This window comes from Bos javanicus, chromosome 25 (assembly GCF_032452875.1).
Source record: "Bos javanicus breed banteng chromosome 25, ARS-OSU_banteng_1.0, whole genome shotgun sequence".
NCBI classification, from domain to species: Eukaryota; Metazoa; Chordata; class Mammalia; order Artiodactyla; family Bovidae; genus Bos; species Bos javanicus.
The window spans coordinates 22,507,729-22,533,727 of record NC_083892.1 but is presented as its reverse complement, the minus strand read 5'-3'; the positions used below and the strand labels follow the sequence as shown (position 1 = coordinate 22,533,727).

The window sequence follows — 25,999 nt, the reverse complement described above, 5'->3', positions numbered from 1 at the left end:
CCTGACTTTTCAGACTCTTGCCCGGCCCCACCCAATAAGACTGTGAAAAGTGAAAGAAAGTGAAGTTGCTCAGTCGTGTCCAACTCTTTGTGACCCCATGGACTGTAGCCTACCAGGCTCCTCCATCCATGGGATCTTCTAGGCAAGAGTAACTGGAGTGTGTTGCCATTGCCTTCTCCAGGGGATCTTCCTGACCCAGGAATCGAACCCAGGTCTCCCACATTGCAGGCAGACGCTTTACCGTCTGAGCCACCAGAGTAAGATCGTACCTGCCCACAATCATGAGCTCCTTCTCAGATGCCCGAGGCCGGAGATGGTTCCAGAGGTCCATGGTGAAGATGGTGCTGGCACTGTTAAAGATGGAGGTGAGGGAAGACGTGAGCGCCGCCACCATCACAGCCATCATGAGCCCACGGAGCCCTGGGGGCAGAAGGGAGCTCTATGGGCCTTGGGCTTTTTTCTGCCTTCACTGTTGACCCCATTGCCCAGGTCTGCGGCCAACCAGTCCTGAGAGGTTCAATGCTGACAAGGCAGAACTCAGGGCTGGGAGCCGAGAGGAGGGACCCAGAGGTGGGTGGGGTACAGCCCCCTGCGTAGCCAGGGCCTGAGCTTCAGCTGGGGGCCCTCGCATCTTGTCCCCCACCTTGGATGGGAGCCCAGCCAGGGTCCTCCTTTCTCGAGGGGACTCAGCTGAAGGGTGATGGATCATTACCTGTAGGCAGGAGTTCCAGCACAAGTTTGGGATACGCGATGTCAGAGCAGCCGGCGGGGTTGCTACAGACCTTCCGGCAGATTTCTGGGTCTGCACAAGCCACTTCGTCTGTGGAGGAAACAAGCCCAGAGATGGCTAGATGGACCCTCAGAGCCCCAGGCCCGGCCAAAACACAGCCCAGCGCCGGTCAGCACCAGGAGACAGGGCTACTGCATATAAGTGTAGAGCTCAATGAAATAAAAAGGACCCTGGACTTGATTAAGTGGTAAAGAATCTGCCTGTTTCCCAGTGGTAAAGAATCTGCCTGCCGAAAGAGACACAGGATCAATCCCTAGCTCAGGAAGATCCCCTGGAGGAGGAAATGGCAACCCACTCCAGTATTTTTGACTGGGAAACCCCATGAACAGAGGAGCCTGGCGGGCTACAGTCCATCGGGTCACAATAAGTCGGACATGATTTAGCCACTAAACAACAAACTTGATAAACCATGGCCTTCTCACTTAACCATCCTGGACCTCAGTTGCTATATCTGTGAAATTGGGACAGTAACGGAACTTTGCTTCCTAAGATTACAGTGAGGACTGAGAAGGTGCACGTTAACACATGTAGCCCAGAGTCTGAGGCATGGGAAGTGCTGAGTTCATTTCAACTACTTTTATTGAAACCTCAATAAAGCTGACACCTCACAGCCAGTCTCGGCACCCTGTTCTACATCAGGTTCCTTAACTCCCTAAAAAGGACACAAGCAATTCACCTCTTTACCTAAGTTTATTGGAAGTGCAAAGGAGAATGCCATCATTTGACACAAGGCAAATATTTTTAAAATTCCTCTTTTCCCCATCTCCTTCCCAATAGCACATATAGTTCAACAGCTGTTCCTCATTTTAGACTCATAAAAACCCTACCCACTTGGAAGTTTTCTCACCTCCTCTTTCTCCATTTCTGTATCAATTCTTTTCTCTCCCAAGCAGCATCCTGATTTTCTAATGTAAATCCATCCAGAATTCCTGGCACCTCTAGTTCTTCATCTCTACCTGTTATCGTGATGAACACATCCAAAGCATACAAGCATAGACCTCTTGCTTATAAGATAGAAAGAGATAAAAAAAAAATTATACTAATGTGTGGTACTGATAGGGACAGAGTAAAGGGACAAAGTAGACGATTAAATAGTTAATCCCACTAGGGGACTGTATGCAAAAATATATATATAGGGGAGCCTTGTAAGTTAATGATTACTCAAGGGAGCAGGTTTGCTCAACCACAAAACCAAGAAGGCTGGCTTAGCAACAAAATCATGCAATAGAAGCACGGGACCTGCCCCCAAACAATAAAACGATGGTGACACGGGACCCACAGCCTGCCCAGTGAGCTCAGTAAGTTACTGATTCCTAAGACATGCTCTCTGCACACATGAAAAACAATAATCTGTGAACCTAGCTTGACCCTGAAGGGACGAGAAATGTCCCCTGCACAACCTGGAGAAGGAGCTGATGTTGGAAGCAAGAAAGTCTACTGAAGAAAGACAAAGAAGTTCCTCTCCCACCCCCTACTTTTCCTTTGATTATGAAACTGTAGCCCAGTAAATTCTCGGGGCATGGCACCCCCTCGCCCACCTGCTTGTAAGACTTACAACTGTTCTATTCTAAGAAATCACTTCTCATCCATCACTTTGCTTCTCACAGAATTCTTTCTGTGCTGAGACATAAAGGACTGTAGTACCGGGAGCTCTTTGGAGCCCCCCTGAAAGGCCACTATACAATTTCAGTGCAGACTATCTGCTCAATACACTTTTGTTGGGAAGAGGCTCGCTATCTCATTATTAGTGTTACCTTCAGAGAGGGGAAGGGACCTGATTATAGTCACCCAGCAAGGTCATGATGGAGACAAGTCTCACAACTCCCAATCCAAAGTTTCAGGGAAGGCCCAGAGTGTAGGTCGTCTCAGTGGTCTGGCACGTGTTTGAATGAGAGCTTTCTTGTTACTTTCTGTCTTCCTCAGCTCCTCGTATCTGAGCTGAGCTATGCTCCTCACCACCGTCTCCATGCCAAAACATCACCACTCACCCACTCTGGACCACTTATAAATCCTCATATCTCTTTTGCCAGCTGGATCTATTAATAGGGGTAACTCCCATAAACAACTCCCAGACCCTCCCTCTGTCTTTCTTCCTCATTCTGATGGGTGACACTGCCTTCCAGCCCACGTCCGATGGCAAGTGACAACTACCCCCAAGACTCAGTTTAGGGGTGGGCTTGGAGCCCATCACTGCCCACGCCCATCTCCTCCCAGGTTCTGATGCAATACCAATTTCACGATGAACGTGTAGTTGAAGCCTCGAATTCACAAGTGGCCTCAAACGCAGATGCTTGACAGGGTTACAGCAGGCAGGTAGCTAGGTATGATTAGGGAAATGGGAGCAGGGGCCAGGTGGCAGGAAATCTTGGAAACATCTTGTAAATGTCTTGTAAACAGTGAGGCAGATGAAGGAAAGCAGGAAACTCCATGTTGACCAGAAAACTACATATTTTAGGTGATAGGGTTCAGGTAACAAAGAAAGCTGGGGAAAGGCAGGAATCTCCTGCCTCCAAAGGCAACCTTTTGCTTAGTATGTTCTTATTACAATAAAATTGGCCTTACAGATAAGCACCCACCATGCACTGATGCCATGACACTTCTGATTTAAGCTGAATAGGGACAAAAACCCCTCCTCCCCTTGGGAAAATGGAACTGGGGTTAAAATCAGGGAATACAAACTCCAAACTCCTCCTTCCTCAGGGAATAGTCTACCCCTTCATTTGTATGAAGCCCCTCAACACCGATGATAAAGAATCCCAGGGTGGCGGCTCCTCACCTGTCTGCCCACTGTCCCCTTTGCTTAAATAAACTCTCACTTTATCTTCCCAAACTCTCTGAGTTGTCTCTGAAATCTTTCGAGACAAAGAACCTTAAATTCACTGGCAGCAATGTTATCTCCAGATGAGGTTAAATGCCTGGTCTTTATAATTTTATCTGGGTTAAAATTATTAGTTTAATAAATGTGAACATTTAAAGTACATCACGACTTTAAAACCTAGTACTGTTGATTCTTTTCTTCAATTAAAATTTTTTATTGAAGTATGGTTGTATAATACAGACACTTATAATGTTTCAGGTGTACAGCAAAGTGATTCAGTTATATTTATATATATATATACACATATATTATTTTTGAGATTCTTTCATTTATTGATTATTAGAAAATATTGACTATAGTTCCCTGTAGATCCTTGGTGTTTACCTATAGTAGTGTGTATCTATTAATCCCAAATCCCTAATTTATCCCTCCCTGCCCTCTAATATTTTTTATTGTTCTTTTTGCCACACTGCACAGCTTGCAAGGTTTTAGTTCCCCGACCAGGGATAGAACCTGGGTCCCCTGCAGTGGAAGCACAGAGTCCTAATCACTGGATTGCCAGGGAGATCCCAATTCTTCATTTTCTTTTTTAAGGTAGTATAAGACCTAAGAAATGGAAATCACCCCAGACCGCTTCATCCATTAGGAAGCCCAAGAACTAACTGGTCTTTGTAAAATTTCTCCACTCACAGCTATGTCTTCTCAAAGCCAGGACCCTTCCCTCCACTTACATCCACGAGTGATAAAGGGTGCTGTGGCCACAATTAATAATACTAATAACAGGGGATTTCCCTGGTGGTCCAGTGGCTAAGACTCCACGCTCACAAAATAGGGGGTCCAGGTTCAATCCTTGGTTGCTGAACTAGATCCCACAGGCCACAGCTAAGAGCTGGCATGTTGCAACAAAGATCAAAGATGCCATAATTAAGACCCAGCGCAGCCAAATAAATAAATAAATATATCTTAAAATAATAATAATAACAATTGCTATGGAACAAAAGTAGATGCCTCCAGAACTCTGATTCAGTTTAGACAAAATTCAGATTGCAGACCAAAAATGATATTTGACAGGAAGTATTGAGAAGGAACAATCTTTTTGAGAAAAATGCTTTTGAGAGGTCAAAGTTCTTGGCTTGTTCATGGTTTGTCTGAGGAAGCTTTGGAGAAAGTTAGAAAATAGTTACATTCCTGTGGCCAGAAGGCGGTAGGGAACCTCCCAGGTGGGGCAAAGATCTTGTTTACATTCACATGTTATGAGTTCAAACTCTTAAGTGTCCAAAAACTCCTGTCTTCAAGGGACACCAAGAAGGAGCAAGACTCCCTCTGAAATAATTCATTTAACAACCAAGTTTTTGTTTAACCCTCTAGGAATGCAAGCTTCAACCATGAAACATGTGACACAAAGTTTATAATGCATGTTTAGGGCAGAAAATTATGTTTGTTCATTCGGGCTGAAAAATATGCTCGTCACAAGGAAACTATTTGGCTCAGCTTAAGTTATAAATGAAATCGACAGCCTTGCGATTGTTAACCCACCATTCACTAATATCTGCTCACGTGTCTTGGGTGAATTAATCAACCGTTTCATATGTTGAGTGGATTCCCTTGTCAGATCCTATGATGATGCTTGAAATAAAGGATGGCTCTAGCAGAGTCCAGTCCAAACACAGCACCAAAACTCCTTCTTCCAAAATGCCAGCATTCACAGAAGTTGTACTGTGACGCAGATGCTGCAAATTAACACTCTACACATACCTTCTCATGTAATTTTCATAACTCTGTGAAAACATTGCTATTATACCAATTTTTTAAATATTTATTTATTTGGCTGTCCCGGGTCTTAATTGTGGCACGTAGCATCTTCATTGTGCCATGGGGTTGTGGTGCATGGACTCTAATTGTGGTAGGAGGGCTCAGTTGCTCCATGGCATGTGGGATCTTAGTTCCCCGACCAGGGATCGAACCTGCATTGCAAGGCAGATTCTTAACCACTGCATCACCAGGGAAGTCCCTAGTACACCTATTTTAAAGACAAGCAAATTGAGACCCACAGAGGCTAAATAACATCCCCAAATCATAAAGTTAGGATCATGGCTAGGACTCAAAACCTTAGTTTATTCCAAAGCTTAGGTGGAGATGATTGGTTTGTAAACAAGTACATTTCTAGACTCTTGGGTTTCATTGTTTTGAGGGTCATTTTGCTTCTTTCTTGGTTTCTACCAGTGTTCCTTAATGAGTGGGTATTGTTTTTCAGATGGACTAAGTGGAAGAGGATGTTGTCCAGGCTCATGAGAGCCCAGGATCAGAGCATCCTTTGAGGCAGTACTGGACCCATCTGAAGATTCAGCAGGGAGCTGCTGGGGCTGAGACGGAGAGAAGAGTGGAAATGGGTAGGAACGGTGGCCTGGCCCAGCCCCTGGCCCTTTAGACCAGGGATTCTCCACCTTCTGTTGGGCCCCATCCCCAAAGACCTGGATTCGATAGGTCTTGGATGAGGTCTGAAAAGTTTGCCTTTCTAGCAAGTTCCAAGGCCACTCTGATGCTGCTGGACTGGGGATCACACTTTGAGAAGCTCTGATCAAGACCTTCAAATCCACCATGCCCACCTCACCATCTCCACCCTGCCTCACTCTCTCAAATTCATTTCTCACTTATTGCTGGTACCATAGGCTAGAGTGTTTTGATATCTATTTTCTTTTACTTTTTCATGAGGACCAGACTCATCTGAGATGTTACAACTCCCTAGGGTCATGGAATGTGGCATTATGTTTCATTTAATAATCATCACTGATTGGCTGACTGCTATGAGTGAGGATCAGGGTCTTGTTATGGATCTTCCAGATATAGATCCAAAGCTTAAGATGTGATTTCCTGAGAGAGACAGTAGCCTGATTAAGAGACAGGTTTTGGAAGTAGATGCACCTGTCTACAGGTACAGGTATAGAGATCACCAGTTCCTGACATCACAATGACTCCCAATAACATTTTCCACTCCTAGGCCTGTTTAATCTCCATGCTGAAAACCTCATCCCTCTACCAAGTTTTTTTATAGATAAGGCAAATACTTTAGAGGTTTGATACCCCAGTTTTGTTAAGAAAAGTACCCCACCAAGGGTTCTATGCTTCCCTTGTGGCATATTAAAAAGCAGAGATATTACTTTGCCAACAGAGGTCCAACCAGTCAGAGCTATGGTTTTCCCAGTAGTCACATATGGATGTGAGAGTTGGACTATAAAGAAAGCTGAGGGCCAAAGAATTGATGCTTTTGAACTGTGGTGTTGGAGAAGACTCTTGAGAGTCCCTTGGACAGCAAGGAGATCAAACCAGTTAATCCTAAAGGAAATCAGTTCTGAATATTCATTGGAAGGATTGATGCTGAAGCTGAAATTCCAATACTTTGGCCACCTGACGGGAAGAAACGACTCATTGGAAAAGACCCTGATGCTGGAAAAGATTGAAGACAGGAGGAGAAGATTGAAGGCACAACAGAGGATGAGATGGCTGGATGGCATCACCGACTCAATGGACATGAGTTTGAGCAAGCTCCGGGAGTTGGTGATGGACAGGGAAGCCTGGCGTGCTGCAGTCCATGGGGTCACAAAGAGTCGGACACGACTGAGCGACTGAACTGAACTGAACTGAAGGGTTCCATTGGGCTGAAGTTGCCAAACCACTGAAGTGTGAGGGGTGCCCTCACATCAGATTTCAGGGAGCTGGCATCTGGGACAAGATTTAGCCTAGTTTGTGGTTTTAAATATATATGTATAGTTGAGGGACTTCCCTAGTGGTCCAGTGGCTATGACTCCACACTCCCAATGCAGGGACCTGGGTTCAATCCCTGGTAAGGGATCTAGATCCCACATGCCACAACCAAGTGTTCACATGCCTCAACAAAGATCAAAGCTCTCAAGTGCTTGCAACTAAGGCCTGGTGCAGTCAACTAAATAACTAAAATGTATAGTTGAGAGTGCAAAAAATAAATAAATAAAATAAAATGTATAGTTGAGGCAAAGCCCTGGATAGGTCTCCACTCTGTTAGGCCTGGGACATCTATAGGACATGCCCATTGAACCAATATTGGGAAACAGCACAGAGTCAGTAGATACTGGAATGGAGATGCCTCAGTGGAATCACAAGGAAGGGACACCAGTCTCACTCTCATGGGGCAGTCGGTAATATGTTTAGAACACTTTACTGGGTCTGAGACTCATAGAAAATCTCTCCTCCCAGCTGTCTTCTTACCTGGAAAGAGGACACGGCTGACCATACCCGGGAACACCATGATGAAAAGGGGTAGCACCTTCAGGTATGCGGCCATCAGAGAGCCCCCTTTGGCGTGGGACAGGTTCTTGGCAGCCAGAGTCCGCTGAACAATCACCTGGAAAACAGTGGGGTGGTTGGAAGTTGAGATGACTTTCTCTTAAAGCAAATTAGATGTGCGTGGCTTCTTGGTAGGCATATAGACTCAGGAGCCTAGTGGATCTGGCTTCTCCAAAGAAGCATCTCTTTTATTCTCAATCCGTGTGGCCCAGTGGTCCAGCCGCAGGAGCTACACCAAGGCAGAGAAAGCAAGAACTGGAAGGAGGATAGAAGAGAAAGAGAGGTTCTGAGATATTTCCACCAACAGGATTGGTGTATCTGGGCTTATAGTTACTGCATACTGGTACACCTAGGTCTTAGCCTGACCCCCTTCTCTCTGATGGGAGGCATAAGGTAGGTCTTATCAAGATTTATCCCTTTAGAACAGATTGGTAGTTGCCAGAGACAAAGGGTGGGGGTGGGCAAAATGGGTGAAGGGAGTCAAAAAGCACAAATTTTAGTTATAAAAGAAGTCCTAGGGATGTAGTGTACTGCATGGTGACTATAGTTAATACTGGGTCGCCTATCTTTAAGTTGCTAAGAGATGATCTTAAAAGTTCTCATTACACTAAAAAAGGTCTCATCACAAGAGAAATAGTGAAACTATGTATGGTGATGAAAAATAACTACATTTATTTTGGTGATGATTTTGCAATATACCCAAATTTTGAATAGCAAAAAAAGATTTATCCATTCAAAGGGAACGACATGCTGTCGAGTGTTTTTTGAATGGAAAGACCGGTCCCTGCTCCAGCCTTCAGATGGCATCTACATGAGCTCAGAATTTTCTCTACTATTTCCTGAGGTTTGGGGTCTTGAAGCCTCTGGAGAAGTTGCAGAGACCTTGGTGAATTGTTGTTTAGTGACTAAGTCATGTCTGACTCTTTGTGATCCTATGGACTGTAGCTCATCAGGCTCCTCTGTCCATGAGATTTCCCAGACAAGAATACTGGAGTGGATTGCCATTCCTTTCTTCAGGGGAGCTTTCCAACCCAGGGATCAAACCCATGTCTCCTGCATGGGCAGGCGGATTCTTTACCCCTGAGCCATCTACCAGAGCTTTTATAAGTTGGTTCTGTGAACAGTAGACAAGAGGAGTGAAATGTCATTACCACCATTAATGGTGGTGAGCAGGACAAAGCTGGAATCCTTCCCATTTTTAAAAAGCATTCATCATTGGCACAGGCTTGCTGGAGTGTCCTGCTTCTTCTTTTGAAACCCACCCCCTCTCCACATGGCTATCCTGTCTTCTTGGGCACAGATCCTGCCTGATCCAGGGGTAGGCACGGGACCCAGGCCTGGCCAACCAGAGCCCTTCCACAGGGTTTTTGGATTTGGGACTTTGCGAGTTGTCATTCTCTTTCCACTGGACCTCGATGAGAAACAATGAAGTCCGCAGGTAAGAAATAAAGACCATGGAGAAGGATACCAGAGTATGTTCCAGGAGTTTCTGAAGGCTAGTACACCTTCCTGCAGTTCGTAATCCATGAGGTAATAAATTCCCCACCCTTTTCCTAAGCTGGTTTAAACTTGATGTGTGTTTTTTTTTTTTTCCTGTGACTTGCAAACAAGTGTTTCCTCAACTGCACAGATTATTATTATTTGTTTGGATGCTGTCAATGAACGAGTCTAAAACATGGAATCAGCTTATTTGAGGAGAGGTGGGGGAACAGTGAGGCTCGAGCTGGGAACTTGGATGTCTTTGTCTAGAAGCTGATTTAACTGTTACCTGTTGTTTCTCATAACTCCAAACATACACCCATTGGGCTTTCTAGAATACTTAAGAATGTGGTAGTTACATGTAACAATATAGCATCTATAGGATACTTTTTTTTAATGGCTTCATTAAGATGCCAAAGGGGCATCCCCAGTAGCTCAGTGATAAGAATCCGCCTGCAATATAGGAGGCACAGGAGACTCAGGTTCGATCCCTGGATTGGGAAGATCCCCTGGAGAAGGAAATGGCAACCCACTCCAGTATTCTTACCTGGAGAATTCCATGGACAGAGGAGCCTAGTGGGCTATGGTCCCTGGGGTCACAAAGAGTCGGACGCGACAGAGCAAGTGAACGCAGTCACTCAAAAGTGCCAAATTAGGCATTCAAGCTTCAATCCTTGTCAGTCCATCTGGAAGCAGATAGGAGGGTTTATAGCTTTGGAAAGCCTAGCCCTTGCGATGGCAGGTTCAAAGCTGTGACTGAAAGAATGTTGGTTTTTATTCCCATGAAGTGGAGCCTCCAGAGGGGAATTTAAGAGGCAGCTGAGTAAGTTTTAAGAGCGTTGTGCTGCTCAAAACCCCACAAGCCCTGTGAAGAGTGTGTGGCCCTGTATGACAACCCCCAGACCCAAGTAATGGAGCAGAGCTCATAGAAATGTTATGAACATGAATGAGCTAATACATAGGAAATGCTTCAATCAATTACTGGTAAATGGCACAGTGATCAACAAATGGTTAAGTGTCATTATTGATTGTGATTTGCCCTTCTGTCTCTGCACAGAAAGATCTAAAACACGCTCTCAATCCGTGCACCATGCATGCCACTTTGCCTTTCTTCTGCTCTAAAGTGAGCTACACACAGAGCTGACCAAACACGTGCTTCTCCTAGGGCAGCACCAGCACAAGGAACTAACACAACACAGCCTTTGGGGGCCACAGAATCCAGCTCAGCAGCAACAAGACTGAGAGCCGTGGGGTCCAAAGAAGGCTTGGTTTTCTGGGCCCTCTCGCCCTCCCTGGCGTCCAGAAGATGATCGAGTCATCCTGGATTAAGTCCCCAGGCTCTTGAACAATACGAGGTGGGTTGAAGGTGGGCTTCAAGGGATGTACACTGAAATCCCAGCTAGTGAGGGGGTGAGGCATCTCAAGGAAATATTCGTAGTGATTAATAAATATAAGCTGGTGACCTGTGTCAAGAGCAGTAGCATAAAATCATAGCAAAAATGTAAATGATTTTAACAGTTTATTAAATGCCCCTGCAACAGAAAGGACTATGAGCAAATTCCCAGTGCTTCTGTCTTTTACAATTATTAGTAATCCCACTAATGAGAAAACAGAGGCTGAAGATATTAAACAAAGTTATGCCACCTGAACTTCAGTCCAAGCCTGTTAAGGTTTAGAAAGCCCAGGCTCAAGCCTGCATCTGAACTGTCTCCTGCCCAGTTCAGATGGGCTGAATATTGGCTGAACTCTCCAGCCAATATTTGCTAAGGAAAAGATCAGGGGAGAGGGTCAAGAGGGGAGAGTGATTTTCTTTTTCTTTTTCTTTTTTTTGAGAGTGACTTTCTAAAGGGGCAACACTGTACCCATCTCTGGCTTGGGTTTTAGCTCTTCACTCAGAGGCGTTCTCACCCATGGGGTGACCGAGGTTCACTCTCTGCAGTGCCTCCTGTACCAATTCAGTGGCCCAGCTCCATGATCATTATTTTGGTTAAAGTCTCATCAGCTCTGAATATGAAATACAGCTTCCAAAATGGCACACAGATTGCTGATCTTTAATGTAATGGAAAAACCAATTTCAATAGATGACATATTCACGGGCTTGAAATCTGAGAAAGTATAAAAAGGTGTGCAGTGAAATAGCTCCCGTCCTTCCTGGCACACCTACCCCCGGAAGTAATCGCCCTCAGTTTTAGGTAATCCATCTGGAGTTTCCCTCAGCACATTCACGTGTGCGCCCGTGCTCTTTCAGTCGCTCAGTCGTGTCTGGCTCTTTGCAACCCTATGGACTGCAGCCCACCAGGCTCCTCTGTCCATGGAATTCTCCAGGCATGAATACTAGTGGGGCTGCCATCTCCTCCTCCAGGGGATCTTCCCAACCCAGGGATTGAACCAGCGTCTCTTATGTCTCCTGCGTTGGCAGGTGGGTTCTTTAGCACTAGCACCACCTGGGAAGCTCTTCAGCAAATACAAGCAAATGCAAATACGGATTCTATCCCCACCCAACCTTTTAACACAAAAGGCTTATTTTACCCACAGCAGTGTCTTTTGCCTTTCTAATTTCTTTTTTTTACACCAGTTATATATTTGCTTTAAGGGATTGGCTTTGGTGGGTCCCTCTGCCCCAAACTCTCTTCCTTGACAATCACCAGAACCCACTTGCTCTCCTCCTTTGCCAAAGGTCACTTCTCAACCATGATTCTCCTGACCACCCTATTTTTAAATGTCACTCTCACACTCTCAACCTCCTTTTTTTTTTTTTTTTAATGACAGTTATCACCTTGTACTGTTCCATTTATTTATTTACTGCCGTCTACTTCTGTCAGAAGAAAGTGAGTTCTACAAGGACCGAGTGTCCTTGTTTACCTGTGACTTCCAAGCAGCTGGTACAGTATTTGTGGAGCAAATAATACCAATGTCAGCTAAAACCTCCATTTAAAATATATCATCGCTTTTGCTTACTGGGTCTTTCCAGACATTCAGCAGGATGTATCAAGTTTTCCCTTTGCAAAAAGCAGCAGCTTCGGATTTGCCATATGAGCAAGAATAAGCAGATAATGTGTAGAGTAGTAGAGAAATAAGAGAACAGATAGGGGAAGGACAAAAACCCAGCTTCTAGACACCCCAAGGAAGCATTCCGGGGGCTCAGCCTGCTGCCCTGTACCTGATCCGTGCACCAATACCAGAGAGACGGGATGGACATTCCAAATAGGATCCCGGGCCATGGGAGATCAGACGTCACTGGGTCTCGGAAAATATGGAAGGCATCTTCCCGGGGCAACCCGCAGCTGCTGTTCCCGCTCCGGTTGCTGGCCATTGCCAAAAAATATTTCTCCTCCAAGCCTTCCAACCCACCAACTGCAGCAAAACCTAGAATTGAGAGGAAGCCCAAATTTGCCAGGAACTCAGATTGATCCACAGCAGCTCATAAGGGAATAGTCGGAGATTGGTGAAATCCTACTTAGAACCACAGCAAAGTTAATTGACTTAGAGCTTCTTAGCCTCCTATTTTAAAAAAACATTTTTTTAATGCCTTTGGTAGTGACTATGGATTGCTTCTTAGAATAATATTTCTAAATATATAATACAAAATTGTCGTTTAGTCACTAAGTCGTGTCTGACTCTTGCAACTCCGTGGACTATAGTCCGCCAGCCACCTCTGTCTATGGGATTTCCCAGATGAGAATGTTGGAGTAGGTTGCCATTTCCTCCTAATACAAAATACATCAATTATAAAGGAAGCCAAATACATCGAAGGCACTCATCAAACCATGAGAACTAAGACATAGTAATTTATTTATTTGCACCATTAAATACAAAGACTCCACAGTGGGTCAAATAACAATCTAGTTTTAAAGTAACCATGGACACAGACAGTGTTTCAACACATCAGCAGCAATTATAAAAACATTTGGATAAAAACATCAGGGTTATATTTTGGTTTCAAAGTCACAGATATTGCTAATATCCCTGTGGTGAGCTGCCTATGCTAATAACTGAAAGATGCTAAATGTCACTGATAGATTTGTGAAAACAGATGGATTTCTTTCCCATCCAAGGTTCACAAAACCTGTACCTTCTGTCCATGGACCCCACTTTAAGAAACTCTGCCTTAAGGAAACATACTTTCACCTCTAAACTTCTTCTCAGCTATCCCAATTTATGGTGTTTCAAGAGTGGTCCAAGTAACCTATGGCCTTGAGAAAGTCATTTCTCCATCTGAGATTCAGTTTTTCATCTGCGAGTGGTAATAATAAAGTGCCAACCTCACAGCACTGGAGCAAGGACTAAGTGAGATTCTGCATATAAAATGCACAGCATCTGGCACAAGCATGAGTTGTCTATAAAAAATAATAAAGCACTCTAGTTTGCAGATAATTTGCTTCGTTATATTAATCGAAAGGATTCAAGGTTATCCCCAAAATAACACTGCTCTCACTGGATTATGTTCTGGAAGATTGTGTTTGTCTTTTTTGTTTCATTTCTTTTCTTGGGTATTTTTTGTTTGTTTGTTTCTTGGTATGGAAGAGAAGGGGTTGGTGTTACCATCTGGGTAAGAATGATATGTAACCAGCAGCCTGGCTTATTTTTGTGGAAGAGTGTGGTAAACAGTGGCTACTGGGTGGAAAATATTTTTGATGATACATTTTTGTCATGCTTTTTTCCCTGAAAAATTATTTTGTGGTAGTGGGAGGGAAGGATAATTGTTTGTGGTCCAATTATCAGTAATTGGACCTTGAATATATACCATTCAAGTCAAGAGAAAGCTAGACAGACTATATTAATATTAGACAAATTAGACTCCAGAGCAAAGAATACAACCAAGGATAGACAGGAACACCACATAATGATAAGGAGGTCAGTTCACCAAGAGCTCATAACAATCCTAAGAAGAGAAAGAAGTCAACTATTATAGTTGGAGACCTCAATACCCCCTTTTTAGTGGTTGATGGAAAAATAAGACAAAAATATTTATACAGATAAAGAAGATTTATACAACACTATCAACCAAGTTGACCCAATTGAAATTTATAAAGCACTACACCCAACAATAGCAGAATACATATTCTTCTCAAGTACTCTGGGAAGGTTCATCAAAATAGGCAATGTTTCTGGCCATAAAACAAACCTCAATAAATTAATAAGAAATAACATCATACAAAATATATTCTATTATTGTAATGGAATTAAACAAAAAATAACAGAAATATATCAGAAAAATCTCCAATATTTGAAAATAAGTTGTCCCTGTTTGCTGATAATATATTATATATAAAAAATCCTAAAGATTCCACCAAAAACAGTTAAAACTAATAAATGAATGAATCTAGTAAAGCTGCAGAATACAAAATCAATATGCAATAATCAATTGTGTTTCTATATACTATTCAGGCCTCCCTGGTGGCTTAGACAGTAAAGAATACGCCTGCAATGTGGGAGACCTGGGTTTGATCCCTGGGTTGGGAACATCCCCTGGAGAAGGGCATGGCCACCCACTCCAGTGGTCTTGCCTGGAAAATCCCCATGGAAGAGAGGAGCCTGGTGGGCTACAGTCCATGGGGTCACAAATAGCTGGACACAACTGGGTAACCAAACACATAAGCAGATACTATTGGAAAGAGATATTCAGAAAATAGTACCAATACACATTACTACATATGAAATAAACAACATGAATTTACTGTATAGCACAGGGCACTATATTAAATAATTTATAATCTATAATGGAAAATAATCTGAATATATATACACATATATATTTACACCTCAAACTAATACAATACTGTAAATTGACTATACTTCAATGAAAAGAAAGCAATATTGTTTCTAATTGCATCTAAAAGAATAAAATAGGAATCAATTTAATCAAGGAGGTGAAAAGATCTGTACACTGAAAACAATAAATAAGAGTGATAAAAGAAATTGAAGAAGACACAAATAAGTGGACAGATACTCCATGTTAAATGGACTGGAAGATCAAGATTGTTAAAATGTCCATACTACTCAATGTGATCCACAGATGCAATGAAATCCCTATCTAAATTTCAATGGCATTTTTCACAGAAATAGAAGAAAGAAAGGAAAAAACAAACAATCCTAGCATTTACATGGAACCACAAAGGATCCTGAATAGCCAAAGCAACCTTGAGAAAGATCAAAGCTGGAAGCATCACATTTTCTGATGTCAAACTATATTACAAAGCTATAGTAATCAAAACAGTATGATATTAGGAAAAAGCAGTCCTGTAGACCAATGGAACAGAATTCAGAGCACAAAAACAGGACTTTCCTGGTGACCCAGTGGCAAAGACTTCACCTGCCAATGCAGGAGACGTGAGTTAGATTCCTGGTCTGGAAAGATTCCGCATGCCACAGGGCAACTAAGCCCTCTCACCACAACTATTTAGGCTGTGCTCTAGAGCCCAGAAACCACAACTGCTGAGCCCTCATACCACAGCTGCTGAAGCCTGTGCACCCTAGCGCCTATGCTCAGCAACAAGAGAAACCACTGCAATGAGAAGCCAGCACACCACAATTAGAAAGTAGCCCCCCTCGCTGGAACTACAGAAAAGCCCACACAGCAATGAAGACCCAGCACAACCAATAAATAAATAAATACATTTTTAAAGGCACAGAAATAAAACCATGATAAACAAGGGGATTCAAATTGACATATACAAATCACTATATATTAAATAGATAACTAAAAAGAACCTACTGCATAGCACAGGCAACTCTCCTAAATACTCTGTAATAATTTACATGGGAAAAGAGTCTTAAAAAGAGTGGCTATACATATATATAATATATATATATTATATATATGACTGATTGATGTTGCTGTACAGCAGAAACTCACACAGCACGGTAAATCAACTATATTCCAATAAAGATTAATTTTAAAAAATAAAATAAGCTTTATGATTAAAAAAAAGAAAGAAAGAAAATCAAGCATATATTGTCAATCAGTTTTCCACATTTAAAAACCTGCAGATACCTTAGGAGAAAGTCTGCTAGATATAGCAGAATGAGGAAGATTGCTGAAGGTGAATCGGTTATCTCTCTCCTGACTGATCATAATGAATTAAATAGTGGAACTTCCTCATTGAGACCCCATATTTAGGAAAAGAGATCAGGAAGTTGGCTAAATAGCAAACCATGTGAAGGTCTATCTTTTGGCTCTTTTGCCTCCAAAACCCGAGAGTGTTATGAGTCACTTATGTGGCCCTGGGAGATTCAAAATATTATGATAGCAACCACACTCAACATTTATCTAGTGAGGCTGAACATGTGTCTTTATATATTTATTACTCATTTGTTTTCTTCTTTATATAAATCAGTGAAGTTTTTCTTCTTTGTAAGGATCCAGAACATTTCCTGATACAGTTTATAATAAGCAAGTCTTATTGCTGTTTTTTGTGTGTGTGTGTGTGTGTGAAACTAATTTATTATTCCATGATTTTTTTAAAATGTTGTTTGAAAGGTAAAAGTAACGCATGCACAACATTCTGCATAACTGTGCAGAAAGACACAAAGTTAAGGTAAAAATTCTTGCCTACACTCTTTGACTCCTGCTCCTAGACTCTTCCCAATAAAGTTATTACCCACATTATCTCCCTACTCTTATCACCAGCCAGTGTGATAGGGAAGGAAGAGGGTGAGATCGGAGGTCAGTCTGACTGGGGCTTGAATCCTGGCTTTGAATTCTGGCTTTGTGACATTGGGCAACTTTCTGACAGTTGGTGCCCTAATTTTCTCATCCAACAAAGGGAACAACAGTAATACCAATACCATTGGGTTGCTGTGAGCATTAAATGATAGCACATCCAGATCACAAGGGTTTTAATACTTATTAATTTTTGAACTTTTAATTTTGAGATAACTATAGACATACAGAAGAGTTGTATAAGTAGCACAGAGAGTTTCCATACACCCTTCTCCTAGTATTACGGAAACTAAGAAATTAACATGGGTGCATTACCATTAACCACAATAGAAGCTGTTCCGATCGCACCGCTCATGTTCTTTTCCTCTTCTGGAAGTCAGATCAGGATCCTACACTGTGTTTATTCATTGTGTCTCTTTATTTTCCTCCTCTCTTCGTAGTTCTTCAGTCTGTCTTTATTTTTCATGCCCCTGATGCTTTTGAAGAATACTGATCATTGTAGTTTGTAAAATGTCCCTCACTTTGTCTGATGTTTATAAACGATGAAGTTGAGGGTATATATTTCAGCAAGAATGGCACAGAGGTGATTGTGTCCTCAGTGACCATATCAGAAGCTACATATGGGTACACCTGATTATTGTGTTATCAGTTACTATATCTTGATCACTTAGTACAGTGGTGCCATGCTTCTCCACTGTAAAGTGGATGTATGTCCCCTTGTAATGAACAAATATTTTGGATTTGATGCTTCGAGACCAAGCAAATATGCTATTTCTTCATAAACTTTCACTTGCTAACTTCAGCATTTATCATTGGCTTTTGCCTGTAGCAGTTATTACTATGGTGTTCTAATGGTGTTATTCTATTTCCCTCACCCCACGTGCATTTATTAATTGGAATTTTCCTGTAAGGAAGAACGATTCCTTTACTTCCTTTTATTTTGTTATTTATTTATCCACACCAGTATAAGAAGTTCTATTAATTTTTCCTTAAGAAATAGTTAAGTTTCCATGATAAGCACAGTTCTCTTCCAGCTAAAATAACCAATGCCTCAAGCAGGAATCTCCCAGCTGGGTTTGAAACTATGAAGAAACCAGATGTCCCTTCTTGAGAGAGGTGCTGTCATCCACCCAAATGACCCTGGGACCCCACTTACTGTAGCCCATCAGGATGAGCGCTCCTATAAGCATGATCAGAGTCTGTAGAGCATCCGTGTAGATCACAGCTGCCAGGCCACCTAGACGGGAGATGAGCACAGAGGTGATGGTCAGGTACTCTGATGGAGAGGAGTTATTCTGGGTAGGTGGCAGAGGAAACTTTGAAATTCAGGACCTGAAGGGACAAAGGTCTTAGTGTTGACTCTTTGCAAAGATGGCCACAGCAGGATCCATTTCTCATGTGCCTGCCCACTTTGTCATGTAGCTTTGCTGTCCTTTCATATTGAGGTGAAGTTGATTTCTCTTCCTCTTAAATTGGCTTGGCCAAATGGCTTGCTTTAACCAATAGATATGGTGGAGAGGGATATTATGGAGCTTCAAGCCTGGGCCTCAAGGGGCCCCTGCAGCCCCTGCTCTTGTTCTTGTGTTGTCCTAAGACTACTATGCTTCTTTAAGAAGCCCAGTCCAGGACTTCCCTGGTGGCCCAGTGGATAAGAATCTGCCTGCCAGCGCAGAGAACATGGGTTCGATCCCTGGTCCAGGAAGATCCCACATGCTGCAGAGCAACTAAGCCCGTGTGCCACAGCTACTGAAGCCCTCTCATCCTAGAGCCTTTCCTCCACAATGAGAGAAGCCACCACAATGAGAAGCCCATGCGCTGAAACCAGAGAGTAACCACAACTAGAGAAAACCCGTGTGCGACAGTGAAGACCCAGCATGTCAGATAAATAAATATTATAAAAAAGAAAAAGCAGATACATATCAAGGCCCTGCTCCCCACCAGCCACTCTTCTGGGATGCAAGTCTTAGGGGAAAAGACGAGCCTCAGGCTCCAAAATTGCAGTGGTTTGTGGTCCAGCTGTGCACTGTGCTTGTGAATACACCTGCTCAGCATTTAGTAGGTTCTAAGGAAAAGTTCTTAAAGAAATAAATGGAAAATAGCTTTATGCAGGTATGGCACATTTTGAAATCCTCCCTTCCATCAGACTATCTTTTCCCTCTGGACAATGGCCAAGAGAAATCATATATTCCAGGGTAACAGATTGAGAGTTCATGAAGGCAAGGTCTTAGCATACTGGAACATCAGAAGACAGGCCAGGAAAAGATAGGATGGATCACAGCTCCTGCCCACCACCTCTCCCAGCAGCACCCCTTGTCCAGTCGTACCTGCGATGGTGTATAGAGCTGTGACGGCCAGCAACCCGACTATGGCCAAGTAGAGATTCACATGCAAAGACTGCTGAATGAAGATGGCACCTGCATACATGTCCACCTGGAGAGAAGTCGATGGGTGTATGAATGAGTGGACATTTTAGCACAATTTCCCCAGGCTCAGGCCCTAGCCTTGATTCTGAGAAACACAGAAACATCGTATGTTATCCTTTCTTCACCTATCTCTTCCCCGATCAAGGGTCTCAAATGGGAACCCTATGGGTGATTATGTTTGAGATCCCTTCACTAGGCTAATACAGGTTCCTCAGTGGTCTTCCTGCTTCTCTTCTTGATCTGCTTACACTCCATCCTCCACACTGCAGCCTTATCAAATACCATCATGATCATCTCATCCTCTCCTCCTCATCAAAACTCTTCAGTGGCTCCCTACTTGCCCCCAAGATTGTTGTTCAATTGCTAAGTTGTGTCTGACTCTTTGCAACCCCACGAACTGCAGCACACCAGGCTTCCCTGTCCTTCACTGTCTTCCGGAGTTTGCTGAAACTCATGTCCATTGAGTCAGTGATGCCATCCAACCATCTCACCCTCTTTTGCCCACTTCTCCTCCTGCCTTCAATCTTTCCCAACATCAAGGTCTTTTCCAATGAGTCGGCTCTTTGCATCAGGTAGCCAAAGTATTGAAGATCAGCTTCAGCATCAGTCCTCCCAATGAGTATTCCTTGAGGATTGACTAGTTTGATCTCCTTCTGTCCAAGGGACTCTCAAGAGCCCCTCAGATAATGTCCAAATAAGTTAGAGCTCTATGCCAGGTGCTTCACAGTTTGCCTGCCACTTGATTTCATTTCCTTTACTCACTTCATGCTCCCAGTCCCCCAGGCATGCTGAAATATACCGTTTCCCTAACAAGTCAAAGTTGCATGTTCTGTCCATCTATCTGGAATGCCAGTTCCTCTTTCTCTATATTTTCTCAGCATCGTTCTCACATGTAACTTCCCTTGGGAAGGCTTCCCCACGTCTGTAGATTCCCACCAGGATGAGAGCAAGTGTTGTCCTTCTAAGTCTTTCTTTCACATCTGGAGCTGGCAGACAGTCAGTTATAGTTGTTCAAATGTAATGGAATTCCTGTACCCCGCCCCACACCACCTCACACCGGACAAGGTCTCCCCCAGTTCCAGATTGAAGAGAAGATGGCATCCTGTGAGTCAGGCCGAGCCGCACCTCCTGGAGATTGCCAAGCATCTGCTCTTGGCTGCTTTCCAGGAGATCTGCCTATCCAAAGGTCGGGGTGGGACAGATTGAATGGCTGTCAGCACATATGACTCATAGCTGATAACTGCCTGATCCCAGGAGGAAAATGACAGACTCACCCCAGGGCTCTCGGAGTCCCATTCAGTGTCGGGCGCCATCCTGAGATGTTGCTGAAGAAGCTTTGGCAGGAGACAGGGGAGGAGTCCTCTCCACCTTTTCCCCATACTTACTCTGCCCCTGCTTGCTCTTTGTTTCCACCCCTCCCATCTTCCTAGAACCTCCCAGAAGCTTCCTCAATAAGAGAAGAATGTGGACAGGCAGCGGACGCCACCAGCAATGGGCTGTAATGAGCTTCTCACCGGCTGCATCCCCGTCTTACCGAGATCTTGGTGAAGATGTAGATAAACAGGTAGAGCACAGCCAGGATGATGGGAATCCTGTTGCCACCAAAACGTTTCCGTAGGTACTCTGGCATCGTGGTGACCTGGGGACCAGAGCTGAGCTTTTGCCACCCAGCAGCCCTTCCTCCCCCTCCTCCCCAAACTCAGAAGCACAGATGGTCTTCTTGGGATTCTCAGTGGGAGACTTAAGAGGGAGGAGAAAGTGGGGACCAAAGGGTGGGGTGAGGATGAATTGGGGTTCTGTGAAGAGCTATGTACTTAACTATCATATATGCCAAATGTATATCCTATCCCAATTTTTGCCATCTGTGTTATTAATGTTATGTTATAAAACTTATAAATGTTACTATAAAACAATGTTTTTCTTTAAACCAACTCATGTTTATTTTTTTATATTTATTTTTTTTAATTAAAGGATAATTGCTTTATCATGTTTACATTTAAATAAACATCTAAAAAGAGAAGGAAATGGCAACCCACTCCAGTACTCTTTATTCTTGCCTAGAGAATCCCATGGACAGAGGAGCCTGGTGGGCTACAGTCCATGGGGTCACAAGGAATCCAGACACAACTGAACACACACACACACACACACACTCACATCTATAAATAACAATGCAAATCACTACTGTGAATGGAAAAATCAATCCTAAACTTAAGGAAACCAGCAAAAATATACACATTGATAATAAAATAACTCATTTATGTTCTATTCATTTCTGGTGCCTTCCTCTTGCACACAAAAAACCCTGGGCCTGGAACCTACTCTTTTAAAAAAAAAAAGTCATCAGAAAAGTGTTGGACAGATGTTAAAAGCACACTAACACCAACATGAGACATTACCCTTGAGCTCATTGAAGACAATGGAGGAGGCAATAACTTCTCTAGATGATTCAGTGTTGTTGGCTCCATATCTAATGCATAAAATCATCTCAACAATCTCCATTTGTCCTTGCTCTAAACTTTGGGAAAATTGCTCTAAACTGTTAACCAGGTTACCAGGAACACAGAATCCTAAAAGCAAAATGTGCACATTCCGGAGACAGCAGAGAGACCAGGGCAGCACTGAGTGAGTGGCTCGCCCATGGTCCAGATGGGTGGTCCCAGGCTGGCTGTCCTTGCCATATGGGGCACCCCAGGGGCTGGGTCATGCTGATGAAAACCATTATTTGGGTGATACTTTTCTTGGGGGATGGCATGTCCTTTCCCAATCTCCTCACTGTACCCCCAGACTTGGGTTCAGAGGATGCTGTGTTTGGACAAAAGAACCTCAAACCAAAAACTTTTCTTTCATGAGATCCTAGATCTCAGATGGAGAAGGAAAGAGAGCTGATTATAGTCACAGAAATGTTTGCAGCCCCTTTTCCAGGCTGCTGCTGCTTGGATGTTTCCCAGTCCAACCCAGGGAGAGACTAATGGGTACCAAAACATGAGCTGACAGACAGCCAACCATCCACCCCAAGGTCAGATGTGAAGGCAGAAGAAGCTCGGAGGGGAGACTGGGAGAAACTGGATAGCCAGACTTGATTTAAGAATGATAAACTGAGACTTCCCTGGTGCTCCAGTGGCTATGTAGTGGACCTGGGTTCGATCCCTGGTCTGGGAACTAGGTCCCACATGCCACAGTTAAGGGTTTGCATGCTGCAGCTAAAGATCCTGCCTGCCACAACGAAGACCCAAAGCAGCCAAATTAATAAATTAAAAAAAAAAAAAGAATGCCAAATTGTTAATAGTAAAACCTGGGTATTCAAGACTATAAGGGTGTACAGTGTAAAATTATTTCAACATTAATGTATGTTTGAAAATCTTTTCATAATAAAATACTGGCCAAAAAATTGAACTCTAGAAATAAATATGTATGTGCTCAGTTGCGTCCAACTCTTTGTGACCCCATCGATTGCACCCCGCCAGGCTCCTCTGTCCATGGGGATTCTCCAGGCAAGAATACTCGAGAGGGTTGCCATGCCCTCCTCCAGGGGATCTTCCCAATCCAAACCCAGGTCTCCCACATTGCAGGCAGATTCTTTACCGACTGAGCCACCAGGGGAGCCCATAGAAGTAAATAAATGAACACCTTGAAATTTTAAAAACTTAAAAAGTATCTCTTCCCTCCCCCATCCCTGAAAGGGCATTTAGGGGTTCTGACCCCGGTGAATGTCTTGTCTCAACCTTCTGATTTGTTGCAAGGCAAACAGGGGTTTTTCCTGAAGCACATGGCACTAAAGTCTGGCACTATCAGGGAATAACACACAGGGGGATTCAATCAAACCGCACTGAATGGACACACTGTTGGTGATGGTTTGTTGTTGTTCGTCAGTTGCTAAGTCGTGTCCGACTCTTTTGCGACCCCATGGACTGTAGCCCACCAGCCTCCTCTGTCCATAGGATTTCCCAAGCAAGAATACTGGAGTGGGTTGCCATCTCCTTCTCCAGGGGATCTTCCTGACTCCAGGATCAAACCGACATCTCCTGCTTGGCAGGCGGATTCTTTACCACTGAGGGACCTGGGAAGCCCTCTGGTGATGGTGTCAGAGCTAATTAGAGAGAGAGCATGAAAGCTTCGGCCCATTCAGATAAGTGGATCAAGGACGCTGCTGCTCAAGCGGATTCACTCTCTGGTCTGTGAATGACAACCATCAGCGGGTCTTGCTGGAGAGCGACATTCCTATCCTTGGCTGACAGCCTTTATTATCAATTGACCTCCATTTCCATCTACAGAGAGCTGCACAGCCTACTACATGCAGGACGTTTCTAATGAGCTAAGAGAGGAAGGAGGCATGAAAGTCATCAGAAAGTGAGCAGCACCGGTATCTAGAAATCAAACTCTGGGGAGAAACGTGATGCTAGCTGACAGATGGGAGGCAGCGCCCAGGCTGTTTGTTGTAAAGTGGCTGAGAAGGCAATTTGGAAGAAAACAAGGTTGAGAGACAGAGATGTGAATGACTGTTGACACAGGAACCACCCTATGAGTGTTGCTGGGTGAACATTAACAGGAAATAAACACAGCCAATGACAGCTGCCCCAAGAGAGGACCTCCTGAGTTCCATGCTCTGGGGGCTCCTCATCTCCTGAGGATGGAGGGTGGCGAGAGGACGTCAGCATCTGTCTTACTCTCCCTTGAATCAGATCCAGACCGCCACACTCCATCCTCATGGGAAACCCCTCCCTCTTCCTCGGAAAGCCATGTCATCAGCCATAGCAACCTCCGCTCACCCCAACCCTCCCCAGAACCCTGTTTAGCAGCCAATGAGAATTTCAGTTCCTTTGTGGTCTTGCCCTCTTTCTAGGCTTTCCCCCAGTCTGGAAGCAGTTTCAAGGACAGTGCAGAGAACCTACATGGAACACCTTGTACAATGTCCTAGCCCCAACAACAGACAGGCATTTCCACCTCAACAACTCATTTCTCTGGCCAGTATCCAAACCTCGTCATCTCCAGGACTCCATTCACCTCCAATCCCCAAAGTTTTCATCAATGCCACCATCTCATTTGCTCAGCCTGATGACCCTGGCTTTGGCACTTGACTGAGATTTTCAGTCCCTAAATGGTGCCTCTTCTTTTGAATGTCAGCTCATCCTGCCTTTTGATTCCTTCTGAAATCATGGACCCTGCTACTGAGTAGCTTCAACAAATATTTTTCAAGTATCCACTATGTATCGGACACTATTTACTTTTGGCTGCCCTCTTTGCTGCCGCGTGTGCAGGCTTTTGATTGCAGCGGCATCTCTTGTTGCAGCATATGGTCTCTAAGTGTGCAGGCTTAGAAGTTGTGGGCCACAGGCTTAGTTGCCCTGTGGCACATAGCATCTTCCTCGACCAGGGATCAAACCCATGTCCTCTGCACTGGCAAGCAGATTCTAAACCACTGGACCACCAAGGAAGTCCCCAGACCTTATTCTAGACACTGAGAGAAACCAAAACTGGTTCCTGCCCTCCTGGAGCTTACGATCTAATGAGAGAGACACACAGTCTACTGCAGTGGCCCTCAATGGAAAGAAGATTTCCTATCTCCCCAGGGAACATGCGGCAATGTCTGGAGACGCTGTGGCTGCCACAATTTGAAGGGTGCTATTGTCATCTAGTTGTAGCTCAGTTGGTAAAAAATCTGCCTGCAGTGCAGGAGACCCGGGTTCGATCCCTGGGTTGGGAAGATCCCCTGGAGAAGGAAATGGCAACCCCACTCCAGTATCCTTGCCTGGAAAATCTCATGGACAGAGGAGCCTGGTGGGCTGCAGTACATGGGGTCACAAAGAGTCAGGCACGACTGAGCGACTATCACTAACACTAATTGTCATCTAGTGGATAGAGATAGGGGATGCTGAGAAAACATCCTAAAATGCACAGACCACCCCTCACACATGCATATACACACACACAGCAAAGACTTATCCTGGTCCAGGGGCTTCTCTGGTGTTCCATTAGCCAAGACTCTGCGTTCTCAATGCAGGGGGCCTGAGTTCAACCTCTGGTCAGGGAACTAGATCCCATGTGTGGCAACTGAGACCCAACACAGTCAAATAAATAGATATTTAAAAAAAGAGAATTAGCCTGCCCCAAATGTCACCACTGCTAATGTTGAGAACGTATAGTGGGAGAGACACAGTCTAATGGGAGAGGTTTTTAATTTGATAATCACACAAGCAAATACACAACAGCCATGGCGGCAAACGAAGGAGAAGACTTAACCTAACCAGAAAGGTTAGCCCTCCAGACAGGGCTTCCTGGAGGAAGAGTTGCTTAAAGTAGGAATTGGACAGATGATAGGAGCTAACCAAACCACAAAGGAAAAGGAAACTTTACAAGAAGAGGGGAAAGTTTTGCATTAGGCTGGTGATGCAGAGCCTGGTGAGGATGAGGAACTGTTAAATACTGTCTGGAATACAGTTCGCATACAGCTCAATAAATCCGTCTTCAAAGAACGAATAAATGAATGAACTGACAGGAGTATACTG

General features: G+C 43.9%; 1 protein-coding gene across 2 annotated transcripts in view; it reads right to left on the bottom strand.

Moving 5' to 3' along the window:
- SLC5A11 (solute carrier family 5 member 11) overlaps positions 1-25,999 on the bottom strand; it is a 56,686-nt gene that overhangs the window by 5,724 nt on the left and 24,963 nt on the right. For both annotated transcript variants that reach the window (XM_061401466.1, XM_061401467.1), the window contains 7 exons: positions 21,028-21,132; positions 19,395-19,500; positions 18,227-18,307; positions 12,568-12,773; positions 7,851-7,986; positions 713-820; positions 270-420 (listed from right to left, as the gene is read on the bottom strand). In XM_061401466.1, the coding sequence (XP_061257450.1) occupies positions 270-420; positions 713-820; positions 7,851-7,986; positions 12,568-12,773; positions 18,227-18,307; positions 19,395-19,500; positions 21,028-21,132 (893 nt within the window). The remainder of the gene's footprint in view (positions 1-269; positions 421-712; positions 821-7,850; positions 7,987-12,567; positions 12,774-18,226; positions 18,308-19,394; positions 19,501-21,027; positions 21,133-25,999) is intronic.